General features: G+C 38.4%; 1 protein-coding gene across 1 annotated transcript in view; it reads right to left on the bottom strand.

The window, feature by feature from the left end:
* GAB2 (GRB2 associated binding protein 2) overlaps positions 1-16062 on the bottom strand; it is a 144855-nt gene that overhangs the window by 14211 nt on the left and 114582 nt on the right. Inside the window, exons 3-5 of the mRNA XM_077298675.1 lie at positions 10565-10805; positions 9705-10276; positions 3566-3660 (exon numbers count right to left, since the gene is read on the bottom strand). Of these exons, the coding sequence (XP_077154790.1) occupies positions 3566-3660; positions 9705-10276; positions 10565-10805 (908 nt within the window). The remainder of the gene's footprint in view (positions 1-3565; positions 3661-9704; positions 10277-10564; positions 10806-16062) is intronic.

Genomic DNA, 16062 nt, shown 5'->3' with positions numbered 1-16062 from the left:
CATCGATGAGACTGGATTATTCTGGAAGAAATTGCCATCGAGAACATATCTGAGGAAGGAAGAGGCCAAAGATATAGAATTAAGGCACAAAAGGACAGAATCACGTTCGTTATGTGTGATAACGCTGCTGGTCGCTTGCTCAAACCAGGCCTGATTTATAAGTCCGGACACCACCCAGGGCCCTCAGGAACAAGAATCATAAAGGCCTACCTGTCCACTGGATGCATAACCCCAAGGCCTGGATAACCAAAGTTATAGCATCCGACTGGCTCCCACGCCACGGTGTTTCATCCCTGAAGTGGAAAAATACCTTCTCAACCTAGGCCTTGAAATTAAAGTGTTGCTACTCATGGACACCCCCTAGATCTGTTGTATGATGGTGTGCAAATCAAATTCCCCCCTGTCAACACCACCTCCCTCATACAACCTAAGGATCAAGGTGTGATCAGTGGATTTAAGGACCAAGGTGTGAGCCGTGGATTTAAGGACCAAGGTGTGATCTGTGCATTTAAGGACCAAGGTGTGATCTGTGGATTTAAGGACCAAGGTGTGATCCGTGGATTTAAGGGCCAAGGTGTGATCTGTGGATTTAAGGGCCAAGGTGTGATCCGTGCATTTAATGACCAAGGTGTGATCCGTGGATTTAAGGACCAAGGTGTGATCCGTGCATTTAAGGACCAAGGTGTGATCCGTGCATTTAAGGACCAAGGTGTGATCTGTGGATTTAAGGACCAAGATGTGATCCCTGGATTTAAGGACAAAGGTGTGATCCGTGCATTTAAGGACCAAGGTGTGATCCGTGGATTTAAGGACCAAGGTGTGATCCGTGCATTTAAGGACCAAGGTGTGATCCGTGGATTTAAGGACCAAAATGTGATCCCAGATTTAAGGACAAAGGTGTAATCCGTGCATTTAAGGACCAAGGTGTGATCCGTGCATTTAAGGACCAAGGTGTGATCCGTGCATTTAAGGACCAAGGTGTGATCCCTGTATTTAAGGACCAAGGTGTGATCCGTGCATTTAAGGACCAAGGTGTGATCCCTGTATTTAAGGACAAAGGTGTGATCCGTGCATTTATTGACCAAGGTGTAATCCGTGCATTTAATGGCCAAGATGTGATCCATGGATTTAATGACCAAGGAGTGATCAGACCAGACAGAATTGACATGGTACTTCTTTTTTTCCGCTGAAAATCCGCGCTGATTTTCAAGCCGAAAAAAGGATAGTGGGCACAGCGGATTTCGTTTTCCATAGGGTAACATTGTACTGTACCCTGCATGGAAAACGTCTGCGGATCCGCAGCTGCAAATCCGCTGCGGATCCGCAGCAAAAAAAGGATCGTGTGAACATAGCCTTAAGGACCAACGTAAGATCCGTGCACACAACGCTGCAACAACTGGTCAATACAATGGATATGATGGAGGACTACACCTTAAGAATTCTGAAAGAAATTCACCATAGCTTTGTGCCATAAAATTATTCAGTCTGCCCTTGAAGAAATGAAAAAAGAAACTCAATGCATGCAAGGAAAAAAATAATAATAAAAGAAAACTGTCCAGATGCAGCCCCTGACTACAAGGGCTTCTTGCCGGAGGAGATTCACAATTAGGCGGTCAATAAAGCTGTGAGACGGGCAAATTTGGGGGTGAAGGACTTGATTATTGTGCCGAAGAAGAAGTAAACACACTCACTGATGCCCACTCTGACCCCCTGACGGATGAGGACTTGGCTTGAGCCGACCAAGTGAGCAAGCGGTGAGGAATCCGCTCAAGAACAAGAGGAGAAGATCGTTTTGGAATAATCTTGAGGGATCATCAACAGTTGCGATCCTACATAGAAGTGTGGGATCCCCATTTTGAAGATGCTCGGAAAACGATAAATTGCTTAAATTCAATCAAGGAGACACAAAATCCTCTACACCACTATGAAAAACAGCGGCAGCGCAAAGCCACTTGGTTCTTACAACCCCCACCCAAAGGAGTAGTCTAACCCCTCAAGTGCGCGGTGCAGTCATTTGCATTATTTGCGCCATACTGCACAGCTAATTCATCATCATCTTCACTCAATATTCATCATTGGTGAGGAGTAACCTTGCTACTATTTTAATTTTATTAAGTATTTTTAATGTGCAGATAAGTGATGAGCGAGCGTGCTCGGATGAGGTGTTATCTGAGCATGCTCATGTCCTAATCAAGTATTTACGGCGTGTTACATTTTTTTTTTTTTAAATGCTAGAGTCACCTAACAAACAGGCAATCCTAGTGTTGCAGCTGTCGAACAGTCGCGAGACATGCAGCCGCGGAGACTTGAGCATTTTTTGCAGGCCGAAAATACTCGATTAGGACACGAGCATGCTCAGATAACACCTCATCCGAGCACGCTCGCTCATCACCAGTGCAGACGCATTTTTTTTCTATGTATGTCTTTACGTAATTTTAAATTACTTGAATATCTGTACACTACGTTTTCTTCATTTTATTGAACTGAGCCTTTGTTATGTGACTTCTGTGACACTCGACATCAGTCATTGAGTTTACAGTCCAAGTCGTTAATTGATTTTACCTTAATGTGAGGGCAAAAGAAAAAAAAACGGCAGCCGATAAATAAGTATACCGTAGGGGCAACATTCGTATATCGTACTGTACATGTGCTGGTGTGCAAATAGCCATTAGGCGATACTATACTATTTTTACGTCAACTATTTATTTTTATTTTTTTTTAAGTCATTTTTTTTTTACGCTTTTTTTTGGGTCAACCATTTATTTTTTGATTTATGGCAATTTTTTGCTGTTTCTTTGTTTTACGTCAACCATTTTTGGGGGTTCTAAGTCAACCATTTTTATATTTTATTACGTCAAACATTTTTGTTTTATTTTAGGTCAGCCTTTTTGTTTTAGGTAAGCATTTTTTTTGTTTTACGGCAAACTTTTTTTTGTTTTTCATCCACCATTTTGTTTTTAAAGGTAATGCATTAAGTGCTTTGTGAGCTTGATTTGGGTCATATTTAGAGGATAAACGCTAGAAATAAACATTGATTAGCATTTTTAGTGACTTAACCTGGTGAATGTTCGTGCTATTACTGAGTGTATTTATTTATTGAAGAGGATATATCACTCATGGTCAGCGCAGTATCCAGTAAATCAAGGATATACAGCAAGCAGTGGACTACATAGTCAGTCTAACACGATTCCATCAGGCTTTTACCTATGGCCGACGGCTAGGTGTTCGCTAGGCCTCATCTGTGGGAAATCCGATGAAGTCACAGAGGGAGAAATCTCCCTGTCAGACTCCTTACATGCAGCGGAGGCTCCAGACCTCGTCATGTAAGGAATCAACTGAACTGCTGCAAACACTGACAATTCTCATTCCCCTCTCCTGTATCTCAGCAATCAGGGGGCATCGAGCGCTGCTAGGCAGTGTGAGCCCCCGAACTTACAGGCTATGTCATACCCTAATGGAAAGTGGGACATCCAGGGCCAGCGCTGTGACTGGAAGCCGTTACCACTATTTAGTCCAGAAAAGTTAAAAATCAAATGGTAAAAATACAATACAGCTATTAACTCACAAGGTAGGAATTGAACCCATCATTGATTGACTCCACAGACTGCTCCGTGCTGAAATCTCCAAAATGAGGATAGTCATAGCCTTCACAGGAGGAGGCTGCTCACATATAAGAGAAAGAACAGGTCAATGTCAGAGCTACTAAACTGACCGAGGAACAGCACAGATTTCTCCTAAACATTCTGATTAATATTCTTGTATTAAAGTTACATTCTTGTACATAGGGGGCACTATTATAGTAGTTATATTCTTGCACATAGGGGCAGTATTATAGTAGTTATATTCTTGTACATAGGAGAGTATTATAGTAGTTATATTCTTGTACATAGGGGCAGTATTATAGTAGTTATATTCTTGTACATAGGAGCAGTATTATAGTAGTTATATTCTTGTACATAGGGGCAGTATTATAGTAGTTATATTCCTGTACATAGGGAGCAGTATTATAGTAGTTATATTCCTGTACATAGGAGAGTATTATAGTAGTTATATTCTTGTACATAGGGGCAGTATTATAGTAGTTATATTCTTGTACATAGGAGCAGTATTATAGTAGTTATATTCTTGTACATAGGGGCAGTATTATAGTAGTTATATTCCTGTACATAGGAGAGTATTATAGTAGTTATATTCTTGTACATAGGGGCAGTATTATAGTAGTTATATTCCTGTACATAGGAGAGTATTATAGTAGTTATATTCTTGTACATAGGAGCAGTATTATAGTAGTTATATTCTTGTACATAGAGGCAGTATTATAGTAGTTATATTCTTGTACATAGGGGCAGTATTATAGTAGTTATATTCTTGTACATAGGAGCAGTATTATAGTAGTTATATTCTTGTACATAGGGGCAGTATTATAGTAGTTATATTCCTGTACATAGGAGAGTATTATAGTAGTTATATTCTTGTACATAGGGGCAGTATTATAGTAGTTATATTCCTGTACATAGGAGAGTATTATAGTAGTTATATTCTTGTACATAGGGGCAGTATTATAGTAGTTATATTCCTGTACATAGGAGAGTATTATAGTAGTTATATTCTTGTACATAGGGGCAGTATTATAGTAGTTATATTCTTGTACATAGGGGCAGTATTATAGTAGTTATATTCTTGTACATAGGGGCAGTATTATAGTAGTTATATTCTTGTACATAGAGGGCAGTATTATAGTAGTTATATTCCTGTACATAGGGGCAGTATTATAGTAGTTATATTCTTGTACATAGGGGCAGTATTATAGTAGTTATATTCTTGTACATAGGGGGCAGTATTATAGTAGTTATATTCTTGTATATAGGGGGCAGTATTATAGTAGTTATATTCTTGTATATAGGGGGCAGAATTATAGTAGTTATACTCTTGTACATAGGAGCAGTATTATAGTAGTTATATTCTTGTACATAGGAGCAGTATTATAGTAGTTATATTCCTGTACATAGGGGGCAGTATTATAGTAGTTATATTCTTGTACATAGGGGGCAGTATTATAGTAGTTATATTCTTGTATATAGGGGGCAGTATTATAGTAGTTATATTCTTGTACATAGGAGCAGTATTATAGTAGTTATATTCTTGTACATAGGGGCAGTATTATAGTAGTTATATTCTTGTACATAGGGGCAGTATTATAGTAGTTATATTCTTGTACATAGGGGCAGTATTATAGTAGTTATATTCTTGTACATAGGGGCAGTATTATAGTAGTTATATTCTTGTACATAGGGGCAGTATTATAGTAGTTATATTCTTGTACATAGGGGCAGTATTATAGTAGTTATATTCTTGTACATAGGGGCAGTATTCTAGTAGTTATATTCTTGTACATAGGAGCAGTATTATAGTAGTTATATTCTTGTACATAGGGGCAGTATTATAGTACTTATATTCTTGTACATAGGGGCAGTATTATAGTAGTTATATTCTTGTACATAGGGAGCAGTATTATAGTAGTTATATTCTTGTATATAGGGGGCAGTATTATAGTAGTTATATTCTTGTACATAGGAGCAGTATTATAGTAGTTATATTCTTGTACATAGGGGCAGTATTATAGTAGTTATATTCTTGTATATAGGGGCAGTATTATAGTAGTTATATTCTTGTACATAGCAGCAGTATTATAGTAGTTATATTCTTGTATATAGGAGCAGTATTATAGTAGTTATATTCTTGTACATAGGAGCAGTATTATAGTAGTTATATTCTTGTACATAGGAGCAGTATAATAGTAGTTATATTCTTGTACATAGGGGCAGTATTATAGTAGTTATATTCTTGTACATAGGAGCAGTATTATAGTAGTTATATTCTTGTACATAGGGGCAGTATTATAGTAGTTATATTCTTGTACATAGGAGCAGTATTATAGTAGTTATATTCTTGTACATAGGGGCAGTATTATAGTAGTTATATTCTTGTACATAGGGGCAGTATTATAGTAGTTATATTCTTGTACATAGGGGCAGTATTATAGTAGTTATATTCTTGTACATAGGGGGCAGTATTATAGTAGTTATATTCTTGTATATAGGGGGCAGTATTATAGTAGTTATATTCTTGTACATAGGAGCAGTATTATAGTAGTTATATTCTTGTACATAGGGGCAGTATTATAGTAGTTATATTCTTGTACATAGGGGCAGTATTATAGTAGTTATATTCTTGTACATAGGGGGCAGTATTATAGTAGTTATATTCTTGTATATAGGGGGCAGTATTATAGTAGTTATATTCTTGTACATATGAGCAGTATTATAGTAGTTATATTCTTGTACATAGGAGCAGTATTATAGTAGTTATATTCTTGTATATAGGAGCAGTATTATAGTAGTTATATTCTTGTACATAGGGGCAGTATTATAGTAGTTATATTCTTGTACATAGGAGCAGTATTATAGTAGTTATATTCTTGTACATAGGGGGAAGTATAATAGCAGTTATATTCTTGTACATAGGGACAGTATTATAGTAGTTATATTCTTGTACATAGGGACAGTATTATAGTAGTTATATTCTTGTACATAGAGGCAGTATTATAGCAGTTATATTCATGTACATAGGACAGTATTATAGTAGTTATATTCTTGTACATAGGTGCAGTATTATAGCAGTTATATTCCTGTACATAGGACAGTATTATAGTAGTTATATTCTTGTACATAGGTGCAGTATTATAGCAGTTATATTCCTGTACATAGGACAGTATTATAGTAGTTATATTCTTGTACATAGGGGCAGTATTATAGTAGTTATATTCTTGTACATAGGGGGCAGTATTATAGTAGTTATATTCTTGTATATAGGGGGCAGTATTATAGTAGTTATATTCTTGTACATAGGAGCAGTATTATAGTAATTATATTCTTGTACATAGGAGCAGTATTATAGTAGTTATATTCTTGTATATAGGAGCAGTATTATAGTAGTTATATTCTTGTACATAGGGGCAGTATTATAGTAGTTATATTCTTGTACATAGGAGCAGTATTATAGTAGTTATATTCTTGTACATAGGGGGAAGTATAATAGCAGTTATATTCTTGTACATAGGGACAGTATTATAGTAGTTATATTCTTGTACATAGGGACAGTATTATAGTAGTTATATTCTTGTACATAGAGGCAGTATTATAGCAGTTATATTCATGTACATAGGACAGTATTATAGTAGTTATATTCTTGTACATAGGTGCAGTATTATAGCAGTTATATTCCTGTACATAGGACAGTATTATAGTAGTTATATTCTTGTACATAGGTGCAGTATTATAGCAGTTATATTCCTGTACATAGGACAGTATTATAGTAGTTATATTCTTGTACATAGGAGCAGTATTATAGTAGTTATATACTTGTACATAGGGGACAGTATTATAGTAGTTATATTCTTGTACATAGGAGCAGTATTATAGTAGTTATATTCTTGTACATAGGAGCAGTATTCTAGTAGTTATATTCTTGTACATAGGGGACAGTATTATAGTATATTCTTGTACATAGCGGCAGTATTATAGTAGTTATATTCTTGTACATAGGAGCAGTATTATAGTAGTTATATTCTTGTACATAGGGGCAGTATTATAGTAGTTATATTCTTCTACATAGGAGCAGTATTATAGTAGTTATATTCTTGTACATAGGAGCAGTATTATAGTAGTTATATTCTTGTACATAGGAGCAGTATTATAGTAGTTATATTCTTGTATATAGGAGCAGTATTATAGTAGTTATATTCTTGTACATAGGAGCAGTATTATAGTAGTTATATTCTTGTACATAGGGGCAGTATTATAGTAGTTATATTCTTGTACATAGGAGCAGTATTATAGTAGTTATATTCTTGTACATAGGGGGAAGTATTATAGTAGTTATATTCTTGTACATAGGGACAGTATTATAGTAGTTATATTCTTGTACATAGGGACAGTATTATAGTAGTTATATTCTTGTACATAGAGGCAGTATTATAGCAGTTATATTCATGTACATAGGACAGTATTATAGTAGTTATATTCTTGTACATAGGAGCAGTATTATAGTAGTTATATTCTTGTACATAGGAGCAGTATTATAGTAGTTATATTCTTGTACATAGGGGACAGTATTATAGTATATTCTTGTACATAGCGGCAGTATTATAGTAGTTATATTCTTGTACATAGGGGCAGTATTATAGTAGTTATATTCTTGTACATAGGGGCAGTATTATAGTAGTTATATTCTTGTACATAGGAGCAGTATTACAGTAGTTATATTCTTGTACATAGGGGCAGTATTATAGTAGTTATATTCTTGTAGATAGGGGGCAGTATTATAGTAGTTATATTCATGTACATAGGGGCAGTATTATAGTAGTTATATTCTTGTACATAGGGGCAGTATTATAGTAGTTATATTCTTGTACATAGGAGCAGTATTACAGTAGTTGTATTCTTGTACATAGGGGCAGTATTATAGTAGTTATATTCTTGTAGATAGGGGGCAGTATTATAGTAGTTATATTCTTGTACATAGGAGCAGTGTTATGGTAGTTATATTCTTGTACATAGGAGCAGTATTATAGTAGTTATATTCTTGTACATAGAGGCAGTATTATAGCAGTTATATTCCTGTACATAGGACAGTATTATAGTAGTTATATTCTTGTACATAGGGGCAGTATTATAGTAGTTATATACTTGTACATAGGGGACAGTATTATAGTAGTTATATTCTTGTACAAAGGAGCAGTATTATAGTAGTTATATTCTTGTACATAGCGGCAGTATTATAGTAGTTATATTCTTCTACATAGGGGCAGTATTATAGTAGTTATATTCTTGTATATAGGAGCAGTATTATAGTAGTTATATTCTTGTACATAGTAGCAGTATTATAGTAGTTATATTCTTGTACATAGGGAGCAGCATTATAGTAGTTATATTCTTGTACATAAGGGCAGTATTATACTAGTTGTATTTTTGTATATAGGAGCAGTGTTATAGTAGATATATTCCTGTACATAGGAGCAGTATTATAGTATATTCTTGTACATAGGAGCAGTATTATAGCAGTTATATTCTTGTACATAGGGGCAGTATTATAGTAGTTATATTCTTGTACATAGGGGACAGTATTATAGTATATTCTTGTACATAGGGACAGTATTATAGTAGTTATATTCTTGTGCATAGGGGGCAGTATTATAGTATATTCTTGCACATAGGGGCAGTATTATAGTAGTTATATTCTTGTACATAGGAGCAGTATTATAGTAGTTATATTCCTGTACATAGGGGCAGTATTATAGTAGTTATATTCTTGTACATAGGAGCAGTATTATAGCAGTTATATTCTTGTACATAGGGGCAGTATTATAGTAGTTATATTCTTGCACATAGGGGCAGTATTATAGTAGTTATATTCTTGTACATAGGGGACAGTATTATAGTAGTTATATTCTTGTACATAAGGGACAGTATTATAGTATATTCTTGTACATAGGGAGCAGTATTATAGTGGTTATATTCTTGTACATAGGGGCAGTAATATAGTATTGATATTCTTATACATAGGGGCAGGTTTATTGTCATTATTCTTGTACAGATTGCCAGTCCAGACTTTCTTACAATACACTGGCAGCGGTAAGCTCTTACCTCGATGACGCCTATTTTCCATGGCCGGCAATGTATTCCTCCTTGGAATGTTGACAGATACAACCCCTATGTTGTCCCCATTATTAGTCTGAGGACTACCCCAACGAGTTTCTGAATGACCCGGTTTAGGGGGTCTTGGTGGAGGAGCATTTTGGAAGTCATTGGAAGCTAATCCCAATGCATTATGGTTCTTGTCCAATGTAAAGGTCCTTGGTATTTGATAAACGGAAAGAGGAGTCCCGGGAAGGTCATAGGAGTCTGTCGAGAGGTCACTAAACTCTTTACACAGCGCGTTGCTCGGAGTCTTGTAGGTGTAAACATCCTCATTTTCAGATTCTAGCGCAGTGAAGCTGGACTTTGTTGGAGGGTCTGAGCCGAAGCTCCTGGGGAGGTCGTAAGCGCTGTCCCTCAACTCGGAGCTGAGCCGCCTCGGCTTTGGTAAACTGTAGAAACCGTGGACCTGACCACTCACTCCATTCATGCAGTGCCCGTAACCCTGAGCCAACTTCTGAACAGCCGTATCACTCCGCATGAAAAAGGAAGACCGCGTGGCTTGGGAAAAACTAGCGCTTCTGAAAAACAAAAAAGAACATTCTCCAAAATACTACGAATATAAGGCACACAAAGAAAGAAGCAGAACTGCAGTGTAAATCACGGCGAAGAAGCAAAGATGAGACAAGAATTGGATTTCTGACTACCTCAGACTCCAATAGACAAGGAGGCGACGCTGGAGTCACTACTGATCAAAGCTGTGCAAGAATAAGAATCCTGAAATAAACTGCAGGCAGGAGACCTAGTGCCGCCACAGAATATTTACACGCGCCAGCATTAGGTGGAACATGCACAGATGTTGCACTTACCTCATATTCTCAGTTTTCCGGCTCATGCATTGATGCAGAAATAGGTAATCCTGGGGTGCGCTAGCGGACAGCGTTGTCTGATGCATATGGTTTGATGAAGGTTCAAATGTGAATAGCGTGGGCTGGCTGGAGTGCGAGGGAGCAGAGGACTTTCTTTCCCTGAGTAAGTGATGGGTGGAACTAAATTCTGCAGGAGACGATCTAGGACCGTGGTTCACAGACTGCACATTTCTTAAGGAATCTGCATGGAAAGATAAAAGAATACATTAGGTAATGTAACTACTATGATACTGCCCCTATGTACAAGAATATAAGTACTATAATACTGCCCCTATGTACAAGAATATAACTAGTATAATACTTCCCCTATATACAATATAACTACTATAATACTGCCCCCTATGTACAAGAATATAAATACTATAATACTGCTCCTATATACAAGAATATAACTACTATAATACTGCCCCTATGTACAAGAATATAACTACTATAATACTGCCCCTATGTACAAGAATATAACTACTATAATAATGCTCTCTATGTACAAGAAGATAACTACTATAATACTGCTCCTATGTACAAGAATATAACTACTATAATACTGCTCCTATGTACAAGAATATAACTACTATAATACTGCCCCTATATACAAGAATATAACTACTATAATACTGCCCCCTATGTACAAGAATATAACTACTATAATACTGCTCCTATGTACAAGAATATAACTACTATAATACTGCCCCTATGTACAAGAATGTAACTACTATAATACTGCCCCTATATACAAGAATATAACTACTATAATACTGCTCCCTATGTACAAGAATATAACTACTATAATACTGCTCCTATGTACAAGAATATAACTACTATAATACTGCCCCTATGTACAAGAATATAACTACTATAATACTGCTCCTATGCATAAAAAGAAGCTTACTATAATATGACACTCTCATCTACAACAAATAACCGTTATTTTGCATACATGTTCATAGGAGCAGTATTATAATTCTTTAACTATATAAATAAAGAAAATAACCAACTCCCTCTATATTTTCACTCCTGTAGGGCTGTTCCTATGTTGAAGAAGGATTTAGCTCTCCATCGCTCTTTTACAAACCATTATGCATAATACAAGTGATGTTCCGGTAAGATGCTCAGTATAATTTCACAGTGGTATAAACGAGATTATGGATGTGTAATGCTGGAGTCATGAATCATTGCATCCGGATGCAATTTAACAATGAAAGAGTAATTATGCATCCTGTTCTATGTGCAGAAGCTGTGCCCTGTGTGCAGTCCTGGTTAGTGAACAGCCACAGGGATGGCACTGCTATATAACAGACAAACAGAGTTATATACTATGCTTTAAAGAAGCATGCATAGCATATACACTGAGGTGCACTCACTATTCTGCTGGTGCAGTCACTGTGTACATACATTACATTACTGATCCTGAGTTACATCCTGTATTATACCCCAGAGCTGCACTCACTATTCTGCTGGTGCAGTCACTGTGTACATACATTACATTACTGATCCTGAGTTACATCCTGTATTATACTCCAGAGCTGCACTCACTATTCTGCTGGTGCAGTCACTGTGTACATACATTACATTACTGATCCTGAGTTACATCCTGTATTATACCCCAGAGCTGCACTCACTATTCTGCTGGTGCAGTCACTGTGTACATACATTACATTACTGATCCTGAGTTACATCCTGTATTATACCCCAGAGCTGCACTCACTATTCTGCTGGTGCAGTCACTGTGTACATACATTACACTACTGATCCTGAGTTACATCCTGTATTATACCCAGAGCTGCACTCACTATTCTGCTGGTGCAGTCACTGTGTACATACATTACTGATCCTGAGTTACATCCTGTATTATACTCCAGAGCTGCACTCACTATTCTGCTGGTGCAGTCACTGTGTACATACATTACATTACTGATCCTGAGTTACATCCTGTATTATACTCCAGAGCTGCACTCACTATTCTACTGGTGCAGTCACTGTGTACATACATTACATTACTGATCCTGAGTTACATCCTGTATTATACCCCAGAGCTGCACTCACTATTCTGCTGGTGCAGTCACTGTGTACATACATTACATTACTGATCCTGAGTTACATCCTGTATTATACCCCAGAGCTGCACTCACTATTCTGCTGGTGCAGTCACTGTGTACATACAATACATTACTGATCCTGAGTTACATCCTGTATTATACCCAGAGCTGCGCTCGCTATTCTGCTGGTGCAGTCACTGTGTACATACATTACACTACTGATCCTGAGTTACATCCTGTATTATACTCCAGAGCTACACTCACTATTCTGCTGGTGCAGTCACTGTGTACATACATTACATTACTGATCCTGAGTTACATCCTGTATTATACTCCAGAGCTGCACTCACTATTCTGCTGGTGCAGTCACTGTGTACATACATTACATTACTGATCCTGAGTTACATCCTGTATTATACCCCAGAGCTGCACTCACTATTCTGCTGGTGCAGTCACTGTGTACATACATTACATTACTGATCCTGAGTTACATCCTGTATTATACCCCAGAGCTGCACTCACTATTCTGCTGGTGCAGTCACTGTGTACATACAATACATTACTGATCCTGAGTTACATCCTGTATTATACCCAGAGCTGCGCTCGCTATTCTGCTAGTGCAGTCACTGTGTACATACATTACACTACTGATCCTGAGTTACATCCTGTATTATACTCCAGAGCTACACTCACTATTCTGCTGGTGCAGTCACTGTGTACATACATTACATTACTGATCCTGAGTTACATCCTGTATTATACCCAGAGCTGCACTCACTATTCTGCTGGTGCAGTCACTGTGTACATACATTACATTACTGATCCTGAGTTACATCCTGTATTATACTCCAGAGCTGCACTCACTATTCTGCTGGTGCAGTCACTGTGTACATACATTACATTACTGATCCTGAGTTACATCCTGTATTATACTCCAGAGCTGCACTCACTATTCTGCTGGTGCAGTCACTGTGTACATACATTACATTACTGATCCTGAGTTACATCCTGTATTATACCCCAGAGCTGCACTCACTATTCTGCTGGTGCAGTCACTGTGTACATACATTACATTACTGATCCTGAGTTACATCCTGTATTATACCCCAGAGCTGCACTCACTATTCTGCTGGTGCAGTCACTGTGTACATACATTACACTACTGATCCTGAGTTACATCCTGTATTATACTCCAGAGCTACACTCACTATTCTGCGCTGGTGCAGTCACTGTGTACATACATTACATTACTGATCCTGAGTTACATCCTGTATTATACCCAGAGCTGCACTCACTATTCTGCTGGTGCAGTCACTGTGTACATACATTACTGATCCTGAGTTACATCCTGTATTATACTCCAGAGCTGCACTCACTATTCTGCTGGTGCAGTCACTGTGTACATACATTACATTACTGATCCTGAGTTACATCCTGTATTATACTCCAGAGCTGCACTCACTATTCTACTGGTGCAGTCACTGTGTACATACATTACATTACTGATCCTGAGTTACATCCTGTATTATACCCCAGAGCTGCACTCACTATTCTGCTGGTGCAGTCACTGTGTACATACATTACATTACTGATCCTGAGTTACATCCTGTATTATACCCCAGAGCTGCACTCACTATTCTGCTGGTGCAGTCACTGTGTACATACAATACATTACTGATCCTGAGTTACATCCTGTATTATACCCAGAGCTGCGCTCGCTATTCTGCTGGTGCAGTCACTGTGTACATACATTACACTACTGATCCTGAGTTACATCCTGTATTATACTCCAGAGCTACACTCACTATTCTGCTGGTGCAGTCACTGTGTACATACATTACATTACTGATCCTGAGTTACATCCTGTATTATACTCCAGAGCTGCACTCACTATTCTGCTGGTGCAGTCACTGTGTACATACATTACATTACTGATCCTGAGTTACATCCTGTATTATACCCCAGAGCTGCACTCACTATTCTGCTGGTGCAGTCACTGTGTACATACATTACATTACTGATCCTGAGTTACATCCTGTATTATACCCCAGAGCTGCACTCACTATTCTGCTGGTGCAGTCACTGTGTACATACAATACATTACTGATCCTGAGTTACATCCTGTATTATACCCAGAGCTGCGCTCGCTATTCTGCTGGTGCAGTCACTGTGTACATACATTACACTACTGATCCTGAGTTACATCCTGTATTATACTCCAGAGCTACACTCACTATTCTGCTGGTGCAGTCACTGTGTACATACATTACATTACTGATCCTGAGTTACATCCTGTATTATACCCAGAGCTGCACTCACTATTCTGCTGGTGCAGTCACTGTGTACATACATTACATTACTGATCCTGAGTTACATCCTGTATTATACTCCAGAGCTGCACTCACTATTCTGCTGGTGCAGTCACTGTGTACATACATTACATTACTGATCCTGAGTTACATCCTGTATTATACTCCAGAGCTGCACTCACTATTCTGCTGGTGCAGTCACTGTGTACATGTGCAGTGCCCCAGGGTCCTGGTCGTTGCAGTAATGTCATTCTCCTCTAGGGGGGAGTGATGTTACGTTTGAAGGCAATAAAGGAGATCTCACTACCAGGTACCACAAACATACAACACATTTCATACTCCAGCCCACCAGGGGGAGATATGCTCCTATTTATTAAGGCACTCTTCACAATTAGGTAAAACTGGTGGTCTGGATAGAAAGTGAGGCAGAAGGCAGAAGCTGACTGAGCTTGACTCAGGCAGCTGCTAGCTGAGTTCTGCTCAGTTAGTTGGTTCCTGACAGGGGTGGGATCCTGTCAGAGGCCTAGATAGAAGGCCACGGAGCTGCACCTGCCCCTCGTGTGGCAGCTTCCAGAAAGAGACACGAACAGAGAACTGTATTGTAAAGCGTGAGGAGAAGTCATAGCAAAAGGAGAGGAAACCAGAAGGAGTTCTGCCCTGCACAGGCTGCCTCCTTCTGAGGCGCAGGATCCGGTAGCCGGAACACCAAGGGAGCAACAGTCCTTTATGCCTTGCTCCAGAGACCAGCAGGACAGATAATTTCACGTTACTGATCCGCCCCATACCCAGGAGTCGCGGTGGCACCTCTTAGAGGCCGGGGCATGCTAGAGTCCCTGTAAAAAACCTCAAGCCACCGGTCAAACGGGTTTGTCCTATCCTTACCATCAGGGGGACAGAGAGAGAGACATAACATCTAGAACATCTTCAACAGTTGTGAGGACCTTATGAGAGGCTCAGCAGTAAGGTACTACAACACCCAGGCGCTAGAGGAAGGCTACTGATTTCCACCTGGACAAGGGGACTCTGGATTTTCCTTCAGACCAGCCGGACTCTGCCTGCCCTGTGATCTGGTGCTCGGGACTGTGGATGCTGA

This window comes from Ranitomeya variabilis, chromosome 3 (assembly GCF_051348905.1).
Source record: "Ranitomeya variabilis isolate aRanVar5 chromosome 3, aRanVar5.hap1, whole genome shotgun sequence".
NCBI lineage: Eukaryota > Metazoa > Chordata > Amphibia > Anura > Dendrobatidae > Ranitomeya > Ranitomeya variabilis.
This window is presented reverse-complemented; position numbering and strand designations above follow the sequence as displayed.